The 20,258-nt window shown below is 48.8% G+C and overlaps 8 protein-coding genes across 8 annotated transcripts; 5 read left to right on the top strand and 3 right to left on the bottom strand.

Moving 5' to 3' along the window:
• Nucleotides 1–346: 346 nt before the first annotated feature.
• N7508_004344 (NAD(P)-dependent oxidoreductase) lies at nt 347–1,639 on the bottom strand (the record flags this gene model as incomplete). Its single annotated transcript, XM_058462410.1, has 6 exons — nt 347–612; nt 669–838; nt 901–1,072; nt 1,125–1,281; nt 1,370–1,554; nt 1,606–1,639. 6 exons carry the CDS (start codon nt 1,637–1,639, stop codon nt 347–349), a joined length of 984 nt encoding a protein of 327 aa, XP_058321035.1.
• A 419-nt stretch (nt 1,640–2,058) lies between these two features.
• nop7 (mRNA-binding ribosome synthesis protein NOP7) lies at nt 2,059–4,217 on the bottom strand (the record flags this gene model as incomplete). Its single annotated transcript, XM_058462409.1, has 3 exons — nt 4,170–4,217; nt 4,018–4,116; nt 2,059–3,956 (listed from the first exon to the last, which is right to left on the bottom strand). The coding sequence occupies exons 1-3, from the start codon at nt 4,189–4,191 to the stop codon at nt 2,059–2,061; spliced, it is 2,019 nt and encodes a 672-aa protein (XP_058321034.1). The 5' UTR covers nt 4,192–4,217.
• A 98-nt stretch (nt 4,218–4,315) lies between these two features.
• On the top strand, nt 4,316–5,823 carry N7508_004342 (GPI-anchored transamidase subunit GAB1; the record flags this gene model as incomplete). The annotated part of the gene is made up of 5 exons (XM_058462408.1): nt 4,316–4,481; nt 4,529–4,593; nt 4,654–4,856; nt 4,910–5,529; nt 5,585–5,823. 5 exons carry the CDS (start codon nt 4,316–4,318, stop codon nt 5,821–5,823), a joined length of 1,293 nt encoding a protein of 430 aa, XP_058321033.1.
• Nucleotides 5,824–5,924: 101 nt separating this feature from the next.
• Nucleotides 5,925–6,866, bottom strand: N7508_004341 (N-terminal L-serine N(alpha)-acetyltransferase NAT4; the record flags this gene model as incomplete). The annotated part of the gene is made up of 2 exons (XM_058462407.1): nt 5,925–6,676; nt 6,785–6,866. The coding sequence occupies 2 exons, from the start codon at nt 6,864–6,866 to the stop codon at nt 5,925–5,927; spliced, it is 834 nt and encodes a 277-aa protein (XP_058321032.1).
• Nucleotides 6,867–8,506: 1,640 nt separating this feature from the next.
• N7508_004340 (zinc-dependent alcohol dehydrogenase family protein) lies at nt 8,507–9,744 on the top strand (the record flags this gene model as incomplete). Its single annotated transcript, XM_058462406.1, has 4 exons — nt 8,507–8,677; nt 8,743–9,132; nt 9,194–9,640; nt 9,700–9,744. 4 exons carry the CDS (start codon nt 8,507–8,509, stop codon nt 9,742–9,744), a joined length of 1,053 nt encoding a protein of 350 aa, XP_058321031.1.
• Nucleotides 9,745–10,209: 465 nt separating this feature from the next.
• Nucleotides 10,210–13,117, top strand: N7508_004339 (putative raffinose synthase protein Sip1; the record flags this gene model as incomplete). Its single annotated transcript, XM_058462405.1, has 2 exons — nt 10,210–10,380; nt 10,469–13,117. 2 exons carry the CDS (start codon nt 10,210–10,212, stop codon nt 13,115–13,117), a joined length of 2,820 nt encoding a protein of 939 aa, XP_058321030.1.
• Nucleotides 13,118–13,690: 573 nt separating this feature from the next.
• N7508_004338 (tyrosine--tRNA ligase MSY1) lies at nt 13,691–15,709 on the top strand (the record flags this gene model as incomplete). The annotated part of the gene is made up of 4 exons (XM_058462404.1): nt 13,691–14,007; nt 14,094–14,247; nt 14,304–14,590; nt 14,644–15,709. The coding sequence occupies 4 exons, from the start codon at nt 13,691–13,693 to the stop codon at nt 15,707–15,709; spliced, it is 1,824 nt and encodes a 607-aa protein (XP_058321029.1).
• Nucleotides 15,710–16,000: 291 nt separating this feature from the next.
• Nucleotides 16,001–19,853, top strand: N7508_004337 (mismatch repair ATPase MSH6; the record flags this gene model as incomplete). Its single annotated transcript, XM_058462403.1, has 4 exons — nt 16,001–16,333; nt 16,394–16,441; nt 16,502–16,682; nt 16,744–19,853. 4 exons carry the CDS (start codon nt 16,001–16,003, stop codon nt 19,851–19,853), a joined length of 3,672 nt encoding a protein of 1,223 aa, XP_058321028.1.
• Nucleotides 19,854–20,258: the final 405 nt, after the last annotated feature.

Below are 20,258 nucleotides of genomic sequence, written 5' to 3'. Positions count from 1 at the left end.
CCGAGCTTAATCGGACTACATTTCTGGATTAGGTAGGATCGACCGCGCGTCTGTCCTAGAAGAAATCAATGGCACGATGAGTGTCCAGTCATGAATACAATTTCTCTTTGATATCTTGATATCTGTTTTATGGAGCACTGCAGTGGTGGCTATTCCTATACTGGTATTCCAAGGCGAGAGCCACATCTATCGCCGAGCTTGTAGAGCTGAGCATGAGCACCAGGGCTTGATTATGAACCATGCTTGCTAGGCCTCTAGTTTCTAGATGTCATGTTATTAGTTTATGTGTTGTAGATGTCTACAGGATCCACGACTTTTAAATAAATTAGTATCCGCTCTGGCAAACCTAGAAACTATTCCTCCTCCCCTTCTCATCCCGATTCTTCACAAACTCATTCTCAAATTCAAGACCCGCATCTTGACGAATGATACCATATCCAGATGACGAATCCAAAGGCCGACCCCCATTAGAATCCGAGAATTCCTTAGCTCGAAGCATATGCTCCAGTGCCACTTCCGCAACTTTCAACCTCATTCCTGCGTCTCGGGCACAACTAATACCATGTTGTACATCTTTGATACCCAGGTTCAAATTTGACCATGGTGATTCACCTAAATCACTTGATTAGAAATTACAAGATCTCACTATATGTGCGTGTGGGCCTTACCTTCTCCAGGCATATACACCCCCTGCGTCATGCGCGTTGAATCAGAATACGCCAAATTTCCGAAATTCAACTGGAGTAACTTTTCTAATGTCCCGCTGCCGAGATTGCTCTTTTCAGCGAGGACGTGTGCTTCGCCGACTATCTCCATTGTTCCTGCGACGATGAAATTACTGCGTCGTATTAGCGATTCAGCCACCTAACACCGAACTCGTTTGACGTTGAACTTTCTTACCCCAATGCCTTGAGAAGAGTAGCTTTCTCGGGCTGATCTGATACAACCATGACCTCGCGAGCAATGACGTCTTTACCAAATGGTAAGGCTATTTCAATGGCGCTGCTAGGTCCGGCCATTGCCATTAGGACTTGACCTGCCTGTGCAGCTGGGGTAGCTCCGAATACCGGTGCTGAAGTCACTTGTTAATATTTGTAGGTTACCAAGCAATGATTGTCACTAACCAGCGATGAAAGAAGCATTCCGTTGCGTTAGCCTATCGCCTGTCGCTTTGGAAGTATTTGGATGTACGGTAGTTGTATCCACGAATACCTTGCCATCGATATTTTCCACAGCGAGAATCTGGTCAATGATAGAGACTAGCGCCGCGTCATCACTGGTCTTTGCACATACTATCAGCAACCAAGTGTCGATTTAAGGAGAGCCGAATAGACCGTCTCAAGGTATTCACAATTTGAAGCGAACTCACAGATATAAAAACAAGATCACATCGCCCAACAAGCAAAACAATATCCACGCAAGAGACAGCTCCAAGTGCCAACAGTGGATCGCCGCGAGATGGTGTCCGATTCCAAAATCTCAAGGCTGGTTTCTTCTCGCTTTTGAGGAAGTTGTGGACGTTCTGGGCCATTGCTAGACCCATACTTCCGAGACCTGAAAGCTATCAGGCAACTGATCTTATTGAGAGTTCTCTTGTCGACATACCTATCCACCCGACTTCGGAGTTGATGGTTGTCATGGTTGGTGCTTGGCTGGTACTTCCGTGGTATGTTCTGTTAATCAATTATTGACTAATTTGGATAATGGATGGTTTGTTTGTTAGTAACAACAGTCTTGACAACATGAAGAGACAATTGCTATCGAATATATAGGTTGTTGGGCTCGGATGTGAGCCGAAGGCTGAGTCATAAGCCTCTAGTGTTGGAGTTATTTCCCATGGACGCGGGGATTGGCTTCGTTACTATGCAATATGCTGCAGGAGCTTTAGTTTGACGATGTACAGGTTTGAAAGAACAAAGCTATACATATAAGTGGGATATAATCCCTCAATGGCATTAAACTTCAATCACAAATTTTTGAGGTGCCTATACATGGGATCCAAACCACAAACGCCCTGCAAAGCACTATCTAACATGCACAAAGGTCGAGTCAAGACATTTATTTCTTATCGGCCTTCTCGCCCTTCTCGAGCTTGCGACGCTTCGAACGAAGCTTAGCCGACTCATCAGCAGTCTTCTTGTTCGAATACATCATTTTTTCGAGAAGCTTGCGCTTCTTCCGGCTCATCATCATCTTCTGTCTCTCAAGCTCCTCATCCTCGCCCTTCTTCTTAGCAGCAAGCTTCTTGGATTTGGAAGCCTTCTTCTTAGAAGCCTCGTCGGCACCGCCGGCAGAGGAGAAGGGAAGACCAGCAGCCTCAGCCTCGAGCTCCTTCTGGTGCTGGGTGCGGGCAGCCTCATCGTCATCCTCGGACTCGGAAGCGGCCTCCTCATCAAAGCCACCGAAGTCCTCGACCTCCTCGTCGGATTCCTCCTCGCTCTCGTCATCGTCGGTGCCGGCGACATCCATGCCACCATCGACGGACTCTTCCTCGGATTCCTCGGCGGGTTTCTCCTCAACAGCGGCCTCGTCCTCCATCTCCTCGTCGCTGGCCGAAGCATCGGCAGCGATCTCGGCTTCATCCTCCTCTTCCTGCTCGGCCAGGGTGGCGCGCGGGTCGTAAGCACCGCGAGAAGCCTTAACCCATGGGCTCAAGTGGGGTGGGAGAGTGGCGCCCGGGGCGTAGAGGTCAGCACGGAGGAGCTTGCCATCGTTGATGCAGTCCCAGATCCATTGGGGCTGAACGTAGGTGCGACCGGGAATGCGGGTTCCGGGCTGGACCTTCTGAACGGCGTTCTCGTCGGCAGCGGGGATGGCGGGGAGAGATTCTTGGGGGAGCTGGGGTCGGTCAACGATCTGGTGAGTGATGCGAGGGTCGGTCTCATCGTGAGTATAGGCTCCATCGCCGAGCACGGAGGCCCAGCCGACGCGCTTGCAGCCGAACGCGCGGAGGATGAACTCGAGAGGGGCCTTGGGGGCTTCACGGGAAATGTAGAAGACGAAAGGAGCGAAGAGTGCACCGGCCTCGTTGCCGCTCATCTGGGGCTGGGGGAGAGTGTCGGCCTCGGGGGCGGCGGGCTCGAAGCGGTCGATGGCATCGTTCTGTTCCTCGGTGTTTTCGACTGTCTTCTCATCTGTGTTCTGGTCCAGACCGGCCTTCTTGATCACCTTGTCAACCTTGGCTTGGAGCTCCTCGGAGACTTCCTTGTTCGAGTTGCTGGTAGACTGGGGCTTGTTTGCCTCAATAGCCTTGGGGACATCACCGACGGAGCGTCCCTCAAGAGTGAAAGCAGCAAGTTCGGCACCGTTTTCGTCACTGCGGGTATCGAACTTAGGGGGATATCTCAAACCAATTGATGAGTACAGACGGAAGTTGACAAAGCCCAAAAGGGTAGTGTAGAATTCGACAAAGGTGGCCATGATACGGTAGTCGACGTCACCGTTGACACGTTGAACGAAACGGTAGGGAACCAGCCACATGATGTCTTGTCCCTGAATCGTAGCCTGGTAGTAGATACCCTTGATGGAAAGGAAGGATCTGCGCAGAGAGTTGGTCATGATCAGGTAGTGCTGGAACTCGTGGCAGAGACGCTGGCAGAGCGCAACGGTCTTGGCGGGAACATGGTCTGTGGAGGGAAGGGTGGCGAAGAGGAACAGAAGAGACAGAGCGTCGTCGAGATCACGGAGAGCATCGATGAAGGTCGGGTAACGCTCCTTAATGACATGGTCGAGGGTGAGTCTCGGGGCGTTGTTCTTTTCGAGGCGCGCAGCATCGCTGACTTCACCACGGCCCAGGGAGCGGGCAATCTTCTTCGCAAGCGACTTCTGGTCACGGAACTTGTTCAAGAGCGGCTCGTGGAGCAGATACTGGATGTCCTTGGTGTAATAGAAGGTTGTGTTGGGGGTTGAGGTTTTGGAGGCCTTCTTCTTGTTACGGGGCTCACGAGGGTAGATACCTGATGTCGGAAACTGTGGTTAGACTTGCGATCTATATGAACAAAGGACAAAGGCTCTTACCCTTGAAGATGCATAGCCGGCGGAAATCTGGGAGAGAGATCTGAAGTTTGCGCACGGCCTGAGTTCTGGTAATGTAGTTCTTGGCCTGGCCAGAGGTACCTGATAAGAAGGTTAGCAGTGAAAATGGATTATCCCAGGGTATCGAAACATACCCTTCTTCTTGATTTTCGCCATAATGAGAGATGGTTGTCAGAAAGTCCGAATGGCTGCTGATAAGAAGAAGAAAATTTCTCGATAACTTTTTTTTCTTACGGGTGGCCCGTGCACGAAGGCGGAGAGGGTCGACTCTAAGGGACAGCTGGGAACAACAACACTTCACTGTGCAGCCATGATAGACAGGAAGGTCATGGTCTTTGGCGCAGCCTTTGTGCTGCGTCTGCTTCTTATTTGCCTATTTCCTTCATTGCCTGACTTGTTGACGGGAAGAGTTGAGGTCTCGACCCCTGTTAATAGCTTCAAACGATGTACGTGACACTACCAGTTATTGCGGAGTCGAACTAATTTCCATTAGTGCAAGAGGGCTTGTTTCTGTACAGTGGAAATGTGTCGCCATATGATGGGGGCACTTTTCACCAGGTTCGTGGATCTATAGTACCCCAACTGCGTTCACTCAATTGACCGTTTGGTTCGATCTAGGCACCGCTCCTATTACCTCTGTTCGCCCTACTTCCAGATGCAAAGACCTGGCCTTTACCTACCGCAATTTTCTACATTTTGGTCGACCTCGTGAATGCGCAGGCATTGGTTACCATTTCCGAGTCCGGTCAATCGATCAATTCGAGATTCCATTCGGCAGTTCGGAAACATGTCCGGTGGAATGGAGTATCTGTTGCAGCATGGTACGTTTTACAGTCCGGCAGTCAATTTTATACTCGCGCTAAACGAGAAACAGGTTTTTGTTTAACCCATTTACAATTGCGACATGTCTGGCACGATCAACCAGCGTTTTTACCGCCTCGGGGATTCTCTTCGCAGTTTCAAATGCAGTCTCGGGCAATAGTGTCAATGCTATGCTAGCCTTGGGATTCGCTTCCTACCTATCTATGTACCCTGCACTCATGTTTCTTCCGCTGGTTTTGGTCTGCTATGACCGACGCACACAGAGCCCACAAGCACCTAAGATCGCTCCCTTCATCCTGCAGCACGCCGGTCTTCTCCTTGCCAGTGTTGCAGGCCTCCTCGGTCTTTCATTCTTGATCACTGGCAACTTCTGGGAATTTATCTCGGCTACCTATGGGTTCCATCTTTTGGTTCCGGACTTGACTCCCAATGTCGGTCTATGGTGGTACTTCTTCATTGAGATGTTCGATTCATTCCGAGAGTTCTTCCTCGGAGTATTCTGGCTTCACTTGGCAAGTTATGTTGGAGGCCTCACGGCTCGTTTCCGACGACAGCCCTTGTTCGTCATCACCTCTCTTCTTGGTGTCTTTGCCATTTTCAAACCGTACCCCAGTATCTCGGATGCATCTCTGTTCTTCGCCTTACTGCCGTTGTACCGCCACCTCTTCCCATGTGAGTATCCTACTCTTTGTTATATTGTAAAGTTTCCCTGGCTAACCATTTCCAGTAATGCGATATACCTTCTTCGCAGTCTCAGCAATGTTATACTCCTCCCTCCTCGGACCTGCCTTCTACCATCTATGGATCTATGCAGGATCCGGAAATGCCAACTTCTTCTACGCCATTACTCTAGTCTGGAGTCTTGGTCTCTCAATCCTACTAGCAGACACCATCTTCGCCGCCCTCAGAGACGAATGGGAACAAGACAACCCAGGCAAGCAAGGCACAGAAGTCCGACAGGTGTAGAACAATGTACATTAGAATCCAGCATATTTTCTTTCTACTTTCAATTCCATGAATGATCAGCATAGCATTAAACGAACCCCTTCAAAATACATGATGTGTTTTCAATTCTGCAACCGCTTAGACAAAATCATATAATCGACCTCCTTCACAGTCCCATTCCTCAACCTCCGCGGTCGGGGCGAGTACTCATCAAGTCCATAACCCAACCTCTCATAAAACCGACAAGCAACGCCGTTCGACTTGAAAACAGTCAACATAGCCTTCTCCAAGCCGACAGCCCGACCAATCGCCTCCATCCGCTTCATCAGAACCGACCCGACGCCGCGCCCCCGGGCCCTCGGCGATAAGTGGATCTCGTAGCAGTAGACTACTTCTTTGCCGTCTTCATAGGTTACCATGAATGATAAAAAGCCGAGTAAGTTTTGTTTTTGATTCTGGGGAGTGAGAGCTGTCTCATTGCGCTCTTTTGGTGTATTGCGTGTTGCATTGGTTGGGGACTTCACGGCTTTCACATCCTCGTTTGAATCGCGTAAAATCAGATACTTCATATCAGGCAACTTCATCTCCTTGCGCTTTTTGGGTCGTGACCAGCCATCGGCTGAGGCGCGGTAGGCGTCGCTGGATGTCTGTTCGATAAGGTCTAGACAGGCTTCTAGGTCTGGGGTTGAGATGCTGGCTGCGGAGTAAACTTCCAAGGATGTCTCAGCTGATTTGAGCTCCTCTGTCTGGTTCAAGCTTGGGGGAACTTCAAGTGTTGCATCCTCCTTGGTTTGAGCACCTGTCGTGACAGGCATGTATTTGTTGGTGAATTCTTCAATGCTTAATGCGTTGGTCCGCTCCACTAGCGGTTGCACTATGTATAAGTCAGTACGCGTCACTGTTGTAGTTGCGATGAATCTGTTTATTATGGGTGTTTTGAGGACTTTGTGTAGATGGATGTGATGCAGATGCATTTACTCACTCTGGGACACGCGTCGAGTCGGAGGGTATGACTTTTTGGTTTTGTTCTTTGTCACTCGGCCTTCTTTTATGGATGAGAGCATCTTGGTCTGTATGATTAAGGCAACAGGGTAAGATGTTTATGATAAGGGATCAAGGTGTGAGTGGCAATGGGCAAGTTCATACTCCGCGCGGCGGAAAAGTTTGTTAGAGCCGCGTCGGGAGTTGAACGTTGTAATGACCGCGACACGTCCCATGTTTCTTCATATTTGATTTATTTTTCATTTCAGTTGATCTGGTTACAGTATGTCATGTAAGTAAACTTTCTTCTTTTAAAAAACGGGTGTCTTGAATACTATCCTTGCCTAAGTAGGCAGTATATACATTTAGCCCTGCCCAAAGAGCACTGCATCGTGTGAGAAACCCAGAAACGATGAAAACATCGACGGTGTCACAGATTGAATGTGTTTTGTGTCAAGACAACAGCTAATCAACCGCTTTCGAGGCACACAGTAAGATACCCCGGCAGCAATAAATTAAGAAAAAAATAGGGCAGATAAGATATTAAGTGGGAGAAGAAAGAAGAAACTTGCATTGATAGCAAACAAAATGGTCACCCCATAAAAGAGACCCTATTACGCCCCCAAGGCAACCCGCAATGTAGTACATATATGTGTATCTCACATCTCCTTTGTCTAATAGACCGGAGGCCCAATGGTCTTGAAGCTGCCCACGTAAAGTCTTTCCAGGGTCCACGAGGTCTTCGTTTAACAAGGCGCCACTGTAGGGGTTGGCTTGTCGATCATCCACCACTAGACAGGGATTGGCCCCCTATTCTCATACGCTCTTGTGAAAATGGACTGAAGAATTACTAAAAATGCGTGGCTTTACTTGGTATAACGATATGCGTCATGGACTACAGTATATACAAGCATGATGGATACAGAGCTTCTGTTTCAGAGTTGTGGATGTACTCATTCCATTAGCACGGTGCAAGCACGGGATAATCAGGGGTTTGTCAAAAGACATTCTAACGATCAGTAATCATTGCTTGAAACACACGGAATCAGCCTCGTGTTGTGCATGTAAGTTGGTCATTTCCGCCCAATCCCATAGCCTTATATAGTACAGTAGATATGCTATGCCACTGAGTGAACCACGTGGAAGTAATTCGGGTCTTCGAACATTACCGATAAAGATAAAAATTGTTGTCAAATATCAAAAGTCTTTGAACAAAAAATCTCAAGAGCTGAAGTACTTCTGAGGTTTAATTGGAGTCGAAAGTGGGGAATGAGGCATTTTTTCAATGTATTCGAAATGAATGCATACGTTTACACAGCTGTATGTTTTGTGGCAAACCAATCACGGCATACAGTAACATGCCTTAATTATCATATGACATGGGCCGAACTTACTAAGCAGAACTTAGAGCGGCTGCTTCATCCATTTACATGCATTCCTGTCTCATAGTTCATCATCAAGTGTCAGAATGATGCAAATTCAGATTTACACCTAAAGGCCTGGGCCTCAAATACACGTATATTGAATTCTTCAAGCTACATGCAGAGCATCTAACAGGTTGTTTTCAATCTTAATAAGCTTGCCGTCATGAGTGCCCGGACGTGGAACCCGGAGGTCGCATACGTCAAGGTCCTCAATGATATAAACTCACGAATGCTCCTCACCTCACTCCCCCGAATCAGTTTCTGAATCATCTGAGAAAGTAGGATTTTTACATACGACAATGCCTCCTGCAACCATGAAGCAATGGGTCGTCCAGGACAAGGAACACGACCTCGATGGCCTTATCTATGAGGATGCGGAGGTCCCGAAAGTCGGTGAGAATGAAGTCTTAGTGAAGCTTCAGGCTGCATCCCTGAATTATCGTGACCTATCATTCCGAAGGTATGAGCCTGTAATGATACTTTCATATCCATCTACAAGGACCATGTTGAAGATTCGCCCACTTATTTGTGACAGGGCACATACCCATTTGCCCTCAATTTCCCAGTTGTTCCCGGCTCGGATGGTGCCGGCGAGGTTTTGGACGTGGGATCTAAGGTCGTTGAGTTCAAGAAGGGTGATCAAGTGGCCACTCTTTTCAACCAGGGCCACCAATATGGTGAAATCGACCCTCACGCCGCTGAGACTGGCCTAGGTGGTGCGATCGATGGTATCCTACGCGAATACGCCGTATTGAATGAGCAGGGTCTCGTGAAGGCACCAAAAAATCTGACAGCCCTTGAGGCTAGCACTCTCTCTTGCGCAGCCCTGACCAGCTGGAATGCTCTGTATGGCTTGAAGCCCCTGAAGCCGGGTCAGGTCGTTCTTGTGCAGGGAACTGGTGGTGTCAGTATATTTGCTCTGCAGGTAGGTGGAAAAAAGAAAATACAGCAGACTCACGAGTCCCGGGCTAACACTTAATGTACAGTTCGCCAAAGCTGCTGGTGCAACTGTCATTGCCACTACCTCTTCATCAGAAAAGGCCGACAAGCTCAAGAAGCTTGGCGCCGACCACGTTATTAATTACAAGGTCGACCCCAACTGGGGTGACGCTGCCCGCAAGCTGACGCCTGAAGGAGCTGGCGTGGACCACATTATCGAAGTGGGCGGAAGCGGCACTCTTCAGCAGAGCTTCAAGTGCGTGAAGCTCGAGGGTATTATCAGTGTCATTGGTTTCCTTGGAGGCGTTGACCCTAAGACTCAGCCGACTGTCTTGGAAACACTAACTCACATTTGCACTGTTCGCGGTGTCTATGTTGGCAGCAAGGCCCTGATGAGGGACATGATCCGTGCTATTGAGGCCAATAATATCCACCCTGTGGTGGATGAGAAGGTCTTCAGTCTGGATCAGACTCGGGAGGCTTATGAGTACATGGTGAGTTGGTCATTAATTGTGGAAACTGGTCATATACTAACTAATACAACGTTTTTTAGTGGGCTCAAAAGCACCTCGGCAAGTTGGCCATCAAGATCAACTAGGAATTCTTGGGCAAATTTGAGACAAATGTAACAAATCGAAACTTGCACGCGTTGTTCAAATAACAAATAGTACCTGCTTTTTATGATAGGTATCACAACATCTATGTAGATCATGTTCATGCATGGCCAACGTGGCTCAGATTATTCCGTTTAGTCGGAGTAGGTAGATAGCAGTAAACTTACAATATCAAAGCATTTTTTCGCTGATGAAAATACATAATAAGATTGTGATTGGTTAGCTATCACAATGGTCACCAAAGCTTTGAAAAGGCAAGGGGCACCTGATACCGAAGCTTCCCCGCCACTCTCCAACTCCCGTCAACATACTTCACTACAAGCTTCGCATTCAGCACATGGAAACCCGTCTTAACTGCACTACTTCATTATATTTCTGCATATTCCCTCGTACTTGTATTTGTGCCTTTATCACTCAGCCTAAGAGGCGCCTGCTCCTACCCCTCTTCAATGTCGGTGAATGCCTCATCGCCTCTTCCCGTACGGGAACCAGGCCAAAGTACACAGAAGTCGACAGGAAGATTTGTTCGATCAGATCAACTGGCCATGTTCGCGCGAGTAACATCTTACCCACCTCTGGGGCAACTCACCAACATCCGAAGATCCGAAGAAGATGATGCGGTAAGTACTGAGTGATTGCTAAGATGTATCTCGAGCAACGGCTCGTATTCCTATTGAACGGTAATCCGAATGCTAATATTGGTTGTAGCTATGTTTCACTGTGATAATCGAATCCATTAGCTCATTCCCCGCACAGCCATGGGATGTGCAGATCTGGCACAATATCACCAGCCCCGAATGGACAGCCCTGCCACTACTGAATTGTCACCCTGAACTGGCAAATCGACTAAATGGAAATGACAATGATGAGTATGACTTCCATCGCCATGTATTTGCTGGCAATATTCCATTGCCCGCCAAAGGAGGCCATGTCCAATTTACAGTACGATTCCGAACCAGCCTAGATGAAGAGTGGCAGTGGGCCAACCAGAAGCATCCAGTCAGTGATGGCGAAATTGTTTACTGTTCACGGTATTCTGGTATTCATCAGTCTGTGGCCACAGACCAATCCACTCAAAGTCCGCAAAGGGATATGGCCAAATTTATCAAAAATATCTCTGATAAGCTGCAAATCCAACAGCGGAGGAGTGAGGCTCCAGGATCAAAGCTTTGGAGTCTGTCAGGCGGTATAGATCCATGCCAAGAGAGAACCTCAAATATCAAACATGTCACGCTTGGTACACCTTTATCAGTGTTGAGATATTTCTCCATCGTCCGGGTGTGGAGTCCATGGCTGGGCCCTAGACATGGGAAAGACAAATTCCAACTCACTGAAGACGCAATACTCTGCTCATTCCTCAGGAGTGACGGGGTCCACCTGGTGTTGCTGGCTGTATCGGGAGTCAATGATGTCCTGACCGTCCTTCAATCTGGTAATAATGGTGAAATTGCCATTAAAGCAAAAAGTGACAACAAGGATCCATCAGAGTTCCACATTCTGGTTGCAGCCGCCGAAGAATTCGAGATCGCCATGTCTGCAGTGATGTATGAGGCTCGCAAGGTTGTTAGGCCGTTTGCTAATCCAGCGGGTACAATCTTGGAGGGACAAGTTCCGTTATCTCCCCCAGGTGATGACGAGGTTCTTGTGGAGAAGGATCCATCTGCTCAATTTCTTGCTCAGTGGTTTGATGGTCTGACATATTGTACCTGGAACGCTCTTGGCCAGGATCTTACCGAAGAAAAGATATTGCATGCTTTGGCAGAATTGAAGTCAAATGGAATCCAAATCGCCAACCTCGTCATCGATGATGGCTGGCAAGCAAACGACAATGAGGGCCAGTCTCAGTTCAAGAGAGGCTTGCAGCAGTTTGAAGCCCATTCGGAAGGTTTCCCCAAAGGACTGAAGAATACAGTGAGATCAATCCATGACGCCAATCCCCATATCGAGCACATTGCAGTTTGGCATGCCTTGCTCGGGTATTGGGGTGGTATCTCGCCAGAAGGAGACTTAGCCAAAAGATATAAGACAAAAGAAGTCAAGGTCAAAGATCCTTCTCCCAATGGTCCTATTGCGCAAAATCTCCCTGATGGCAAAATTCTCGCTATCGACCCGGATGATATCCAGCGGTTTTATAATGACTTCTATAGTCATCTTGACTCGACGGGTATAGATTCAGTCAAGGCAGATTCGCAATTTTTCATCGATCTCCTTGAAGACGCGGAAGACCGCAGACGATTCATGACCTCTTACCAAGATGCATGGTCAATCGCCTCTCTAAGATATTTTAGCACTCGTTCAATCTCATGCGGTTCGATGACGCCTCAAATCATGTTCCATTCACAACTTCCAAACAACAAACCCACCATCCCGCTCCGAAACTCAGATGACTTCTTCCCTGAAATACCCGCTTCGCACCCATGGCATGTATTCTGCAACGCACACAATTCACTTCTCACGCGATACTTGAACGTACTCCCAGACTGGGATATGTTTCAAACTAGTCATCCAAACGCATCTTTCCATGCTGCTGCGAGATGCGTGTCTGGTGGACCGATCTATATCACCGACGAGCCTGGAAAGCATGACTTGAGCCTGCTTGATCAGATGACCGCACCAACCGTCAAAGACATCACCATAATCTTGCGTCCCAGTGTCATTGGACGCACCATTGACACTTATCACGACTACAATGAAGGAAACATCCTGCGCGTAGGATGTTACACCGGCTGGGCTAGAACCGGAAGCGGGATCCTGGGTCTGTTCAATATCAATTCTAACGGGACCTCCACTATGGTCTCTCTGATGGATTTTCCTGGAATCCACGAAAACTCTCATGGCTACTATATCGTGCGCGCACACACCACCGGAAAGGTTTCCTCTCGTATACGGCCTATAGATCGAGATTCCCTCGTCTCAATCGTTCTTGAACAAAGAGGATGGGAGATTCTCACTGCTTACCCAATCCAATCGTTTACGCTGAAAAATCACCAAGGACATGATGGCTCCGTTGATATACTGACCTATGTGGCCGTGCTCGGCTTGCTGGGCAAGATGACTGGTGCAGCGGCTGTGGTGATGTCTGATATATGCCTCGCTGAGAACGGCCGATTGAGACTTGATGTTAGTCTCAAAGCTCTTGGGATAATGGGAATTTATCTGTCCGATCTTCCTGGTAGGAGTATTGCTAAGGACTTCATGGTTATGATCCAAGGAAAGCCAATCCCCCGGAAAACCGTATGGAAGGAAGGGGGTGAGGATGGGAACGTGCTGGCAATTGACATGTTGACTGCTTGGAAGACGATGAAGTTGGATAGTGGATGGAGTAGCGAGGTTCATGTACAGGTATTTGTTGGATGAGCTAGCACAATGCATCATGTTCATCCTTACCGATTAATATTCTTATTTCTGTTCTTAGCTCTCGGTTTCGTAATCTGGATTTGATTACCGGTTTCCAAGGTGGATGAGGCTCTGACTGTAAAACAATTACCAAAAAACACCCAAAAGAGTTGATATAACAGTGAACAAACCTCAAGAGGCAATATATTACTGCAATACCAGTCACAATTTTCTTGACTTCTTGACTCTCATTGTAAACGGAAGTTTTTTGTTTGTTTTTTTAAAAAGAAGTCCGTACGCAATTTGCGCTGCATTTCCTGAATTTCAAGGCAAGTGAGTCCAAACATTCATTTACTGGCAAAGCAATTCAGGCAGGAAGCAGCTGAACGGTGTGATATAGATCCGTATCTCGACACCTGAGGCAGAAATTCATAGCCTAATTGAGAATAGATCAACACCCTATCGATAAGCACCGGATCATCAATACTCCGAACCTATCGAAAGAATCTCGGAGCTGCTCTTTATTGACTCCGTCTAGACTCCGGTCCACTACAGCCCTTTTCACCCATATACCCTCTCAGAAAAACTGGTCCGATGAGGCCACAATCGGTACTGCTCCGCCAGGCGGCTTGCCACAATATTCTCAATCCCCGCCGATCCCTCGGCGGAGCGCGCAATTTCGCCGCGACGACAACAAGTTCGCTACGTGGTGCCAACACTCGCCCAGCACTACTTGCCTCACAGTCTGCGACATGCTTCCAGCAGCAACGATGGATTACGCAGAAGTACATACAGCGCATGAAGGATGGCGAGAAGGAATGGGCTGGGTTTGCGAAGGAGATTAAGGAAGGGAAAAGGAAGAATTTCGCGCAACATTTGGAGGAGCGTGGTCTGATCCATGATGTTGTTGGGTATGTCAACTTAAATTGGATTTTGCATTTAGACCCAATTATTTGGTATGGTTCAGCAATATGCTGACCTGTTCGGTTGTTTGCAGAGAACGCGATTTGTTGCATAAGGTCTTTACGGAAAAGCGCGCTGGAATTTACGTCGGAATCGACCCTACGGCGCCTTCGATGCATGTTGGACACATGCTGCCATTTATGGTCTTGGCCTGGGCATACGTCTGGGGTATTCCGGTCACATTTTTGGTCAGTCTTCCATCTGTTCCACTCTCAGCTGAAAAGCATTCACTGACAGCCTACAGCTTGGCGGTGCTACATCTCGGGTTGGCGATCCTACTGGCCGGTTAAAAGGACGTGATGCGGTCCATTCCTCGATCCGAAAAGCCAACATGGCTAGCATGCACATGCAATTGAAGAAGTTGGGCGTCAGCATTGACCATTACGGACGGAGACACGGATACGAACGGCAGCCGATGTGGAAGCGGGCATTGACTAACAACAACACCTGGTGGAACTCAATGCCGTTCCTTGAAGTGTTGCGTGACCTTGGTGCTTATATGCGAATTGGTCCTATGCTCGGCAGAGAGACGTGAGTTTTGCCAGATTCAAACGGAATGTCACATCCTTACTAATATTTGATAGTGTCAAGAACCGCCTGTCAAAGGGTGACGGCATGTCATTTGCCGAGTTCTCTTATCCCCTTCTCCAAGCGTGGGATTGGTGGACGATGTTCCAAAAGGGTACTCAGGTGCAAGTTGGAGGCTCCGATCAGTATGGAAACATTCTCTTCGGAATGGACGCAGTTAAGTCCATCAGCCGCAATACGGCCGACGAGCAACTCAGGAATCCCCTAGAGTCGGAGCTCGATCATCCTATTGGTTTCACCACGCCGCTTCTGACAGCTCCAAACGGCGAGAAGTTTGGAAAGTCTGCAGGAAACGCCGTGTGGCTTGACAAGGACCTGACTTCCACTTTCGAGCTCTACCAGTTCTTCGTTCGCACCCCGGACGACACTGTTGAGAACTACCTCAAGCTGTTCACTTTCATCCCCTTGCCCGAGATCGCCAGTATCATGGAGGAGCAGAACAAGGACCCCTCAAAGCGCGTTGCGCAACATGCACTTGCTTTCGACTTTGTCGAGCTCATCCATGGCAAGGACGAGGCCGATGCAGTCGCTATGCAACATCGCCAGCTATTCCGTCCCCGATCATCCACCGGCATCCCGACTCCTCTCCCTAAATCCTCTTCTCCCCCCTCAAGCCACGCGCAATCTCCCACCGCAGGCTTTGATAACCCGCAATCTGGCAACCAATACGCCCCTCAAACGAACTTTTCGAACATGGGTGACATTAAGGTCACCCTCCCTCAATCCCTTGTGATCAACCAGCCATTCAACAAGGTCCTTTGGTCGGCCGGTATGGTTTCATCTAAGAGCGAAGGACACCGCGTTATTGTAAACAATGGTGCCAAGGTCGGCAGCCGTCCCGGTGACAGCGGTCCCATGTCGGACGCGCTGTCCTTCACCCCCATCCGCCCATGGGGCGCCGAGAAGACGCAGGAGTTTGTCCTGAACGACGACCTCCTCATGCTCAAGCTCGGCAAGTGGAAGTTTAAGGCTGTTCACATCGTGAGCGATGAAGAATTTCGCAAGCAAGGTCTCACTGCTCCAGGCTGGGAGACTGAGCCTACTGAGCCGACTGAGTCGTAATAGGTGTATGAATCCCCGCTAGATCTGTAATTTTACAATATCCCATCTGTACAATATAAACAAAATATTTATCAAGCATTGAGACAGAATCATGTAGTTCTGGTGTTTGAGTATGTATACACGTCACGGGAATCGACAGGTCGAGTCTCGGTCACTTTACGCGTCGACGCGATCCGCGTTAGCTCCTCCCACATCCCCAGTCCCTTCGCCCTTCAACCATACCATGCGCTGAACTTAAATATCATATCAATTGAATCGGATTTGATTGAAGAAGAAGAAAACAAGAAAGCAATGGCCAAGGAAACGGCCACGTCCCCGACCGCAGGCACGCCGCCAACCGCCGCGCTCAAGCGGACGACCTCCAGCACCCAGAATATGAAAAGCCAGAAATCGATTCTGGGTTTCTTTCAGAAATCCTCACCTGCCACTCCTTCCAGCAACCGTACCCGTGAACCTGCCTCTTCCCCGGCACAAAGAGCCGCCGAGAATCGTGGGAGCGCGCTTAAGCCGACGCCGAAGGAGGGCAAGCGGAGTTTCTCTAGCTTTGCTCAGGATTTGACTCCTGTTCCTAGCAGTGATCTTCCTGTGCCGGATGAAGAAGATGAAAATGTGGATGAAGTGAAGGTACAACGGTTTTCGATTGTGTTTGTTTGTTTCCTCGCTGATTGAATTGTTGTTTCGCAGACCACCCAAGGGGACGCACCAGACTCCACGATGTCGCCTTCCCGCAGAGTGCGTTTACTTTCTTTTCAAACGGCTTGATTAATTGTCTTGCTGACAGTGTTCGTCTAGGGAAAGAAGAAGGTGAGTTACAAGGAGTCGGATTCTGAGGGCGAAGATGACGATGATGTTATCTTCAAGCCCGGCCGCCGAGACCGCACTGCTGGACGTGCAGCCAAGAGACAAAAGACATTACCGGAGAGCGAGGATGAGTTTCAAGAGGGCGCAGACGAGGCAGGATATTCCGACGATGGTATGCTACTTTGGTTTCTCGTTTCCGTTATTCGTTCGTACTATCGCTGACCTGAATATAGAAATGGATGATTTCGTTATTGCAGATGATTCTGACGAAGAAGTCGTCTCCTCCAAGAAGCGCAAGAGACCCTCGACCCAACCGGCTCGCCGGCAAACGGCGAAATCATCATCCGCGGCAGCACCAGCACCTCCCTTCCCAGATGCGGACCTTGATATTGAAATCCCGGAGGGGTCCTCAGGGACAGCTAAGAAGTGGACTTTCGATCCAGAGAACAAGGAGCCACGAAAGGAACGCGAAGCCATTGAGGCCAAGAAGCCCTCGAACCCAAACAAGAAGGAAAAGGCACACTTGAAGGAACCAGAGCAGCGATATTCATGGCTTGCCACAATCAAGGACATTGATGGAAACCCCAAGGGTCACCCGGATTACGATCCCCGTACGATCTATATCCCACCACTGGCTTGGTCGCGATTCTCTCCATTTGAGAAGCAGTACTGGGAGATCAAGCAGAAGTTCTGGGATACTGTGGTTTTCTTCAAGAAGGGAAAGTTCTATGAGCTGTACGAAAACGATGCCACCATCGGACACCAGCTGTTCGATCTCAAGCTCACTGATCGCGTGAACATGCGCATGGTCGGTGTTCCAGAGATGAGTTTGGACCACTGGGCCAACCAGTTCGTGGCCAAGGGCTTCAAGATCGCTCGCGTCGACCAGTCTGAATCTGCCCTGGGCAAGGAAATGCGTGAGCGTGATGGCAAGAAGCCCGGAAAGGAAGATAAGATCATCAAGCGAGAGCTTGCCAGTGTTCTCACAGCAGGTACCCTTGTTGAGGGATCCATGCTTCAAGATGACATGTCTACTTACTGTGTTTCTATCAAGGAAGCTATTATTGATGACCTTCCTGCATTTGGAATCTCATTTGTCGACACTGCCACAGGTCAATTCTTCATGTCTGAGTTTGTGGACGATGTCGATATGACAAAATTCGAGACTTTTGTTGCCCAGACACGGCCGCAGGAACTGCTACTAGAAAAGGGCTGTGTTTCTCAAAAGGTTATGCGCATCCTGAAGAACAACACTGGGCCCACTACTATCTGGAACATGATGAAGCCCGGCAAGGAGTTCTGGGAATCCGACATCACAATTCGAGAACTCGAGGCTAGTGAATACTTTGTTTCTGAAGATGATGAAAACGTCACAGCCTGGCCAGAAGCTCTGCGCGAAGCGCGCGAAAAGGAGCTGCTGATGTGTGCATTCGGCGCCTTGGTTTCATATCTGCGCTTGCTAAAAATTGAGCGGGACTTGATCACTATCGGCAATTTCACGTGGTATGATCCCATCAAGAAGGCAACTAGTCTTGTGCTTGACGGTCAGACTCTGATCAACATGGAGATCTTCGCCAACTCGTTTGACGGTGGATCTGAAGGAACTCTGTTTCAGCTCCTCAACCGTTGCATTACACCCTTCGGTAAGCGGATGTTCAAGCAATGGGTTTGCCATCCGCTGGTGGATGCAAAGAAGATCAACGCCAGACTGGATGCTGTCGATTCACTGAACGCCGACCCAAGTATTCGTGACCAGTTTTCTTCTCAGTTGACAAAGATGCCGGATCTTGAGCGACTGATCTCTCGTATTCATGCCGGCAACTGCAAGGCTGCCGACTTCGTGCGTGTTCTGGAGGGTTTCGAGCAGATCGACTACACTATGGGCCTGCTCAAGGATAATGGCTCTACCTCAACCGAAGAAGGCATTATCGGTCAGTTGACAAACGCAATGCCCGACTTGACCTCGCTCTTGGGATATTGGAAGACTGCCTTTGACCGCCCCAAGGCCAAGGAGAATGGAATTCTTGTGCCTGAATCCGGTGTCGAGGGAGACTTTGATAACTCTCAAGAAATTATCGAGCAGCTGCACAAGGACCTTGACAACCTTTTAAAGAAGGCTCGTCGTGACCTAGGATCTTCTGCCATCTGCTTCCGTGACAATGGAAAGGAAATCTATCAACTGGAGGTTCCCATCAAGGTCAAGAATATACCCAAGGACTGGAACCAAATGTCTGCAACCAAGCAGGTCAAGCGATACTACTTCCCCGAGCTTCGAAGTCTAATTCGCAAATTGCAAGAGGCCCAGGAAACCCACAGCCAAATTGTCAAGGAGGTCGCCGGACGATTCCACGCTCGTTTCGACGAGCACTACAGCACATGGTTGGCTGCTGTTAAGATAGTTTCCCAGCTTGACTGTCTAATCAGTTTGGCTAAAGCTTCCGCATCTCTGGGCCAGCCCAATTGTCGGCCAACCTTTGTGGATGACCAGCGAAGTGTTCTGGAGTTCGAAGAGCTTCGTCACCCATGTCTCCTATCTTCTGTTGAGGACTTTATCCCCAACGACATCCAGCTCGGTGGCAAGCATGCCAGCATTGATTTGCTGACAGGTGCGAACGCTGCCGGAAAGTCCACCGTTCTCCGTATGACCTGTGTTGCTGTGATTATGGCCCAGATCGGATGCTATCTTCCGTGCCAGTCAGCTCGCCTGACTCCTGTGGACCGCATCATGTCTCGACTTGGTGCAAACGACAACATTTTCGCCGCTCAATCTACCTTCTTCGTTGAACTGTCAGAGACCAAGAAGATCCTTTCCGAAGCTACTCCACGCTCTCTGGTTATTCTTGACGAACTCGGTCGTGGAACTAGCTCTTACGATGGTGTTGCCGTTGCCCAAGCTGTTCTACATCACATTGCCACCCACATCGGCGCTTTGGGCTTCTTCGCAACCCACTACCACTCCCTCGCTGCCGAATTCGAGAACCACCCCGAAATCGCACCCAAGCGCATGGCCATTCACGTCGACGACGCCGAACGCCGTATTGCCTTCCTCTACAAACTGGAAGAGGGTGTTGCAGAGGGTAGTTTCGGTATGCACTGCGCCTCCATGTGTGGGATCCCAAGCAAGGTCATCGAATGTGCCGAAGACGCCGCCAAGCAATGGGAGCACACCAGCCGCCTGAAGGAGAGCCTTGAGCGCCAGAAGGGCGGTGGCTATGTTGGTCTTGGCTGGTGGAGTGATGTTGCGTGGGCACTGCGCGAGTCTGTCACCGAGGAAGACTCCAATGCTGGTGATGTCTCTGATCGTGGCTTGGATGTATTGCTGAAAGCTATTGAAGCTTTGTAATGATATTCTAAGTTGTCTATCTAATCTTCTATGCCCAATTTTTTTACGTGCATCTTGATCATATAGATTATCATGATTGCGTGTTCGTTTTCTATTCTACCCAGTTCCTTGTGACAAACATCGTATTTGTTTTTGTTGTATCCGTTTCATTGGCGTCTCCGGCCTTGCTCTGTTATCTTAGCAGATTTCATTATGTAGTCTACTATCTCTGAAATGAAGTATTTTCTGAGCAGCTTGTGCATCTTTATTGTTTTTATTTTTTTTCTATTGGAAATCACCCTGAAATACCAACCCGGAACGCCATTCAAACAACGATCTTCAAATTGTGTCCACCAACCCAGCAAATTGTTCCATCACGCAGTTCCCATATTGAGCCTACTCCAGAGCCAAATACAAGCAGATCAT

The sequence above is a fragment of the Penicillium antarcticum genome (assembly GCF_028974205.1).
Source record: "Penicillium antarcticum strain IBT 31339 chromosome Unknown utg000004l_segment0_segment0, whole genome shotgun sequence".
Taxonomy (NCBI): Eukaryota; Fungi; Ascomycota; class Eurotiomycetes; order Eurotiales; family Aspergillaceae; genus Penicillium; species Penicillium antarcticum.
The sequence above is the reverse complement of the archived record's forward strand: the minus strand, read 5'-3'. Positions and strand labels throughout refer to the sequence as shown.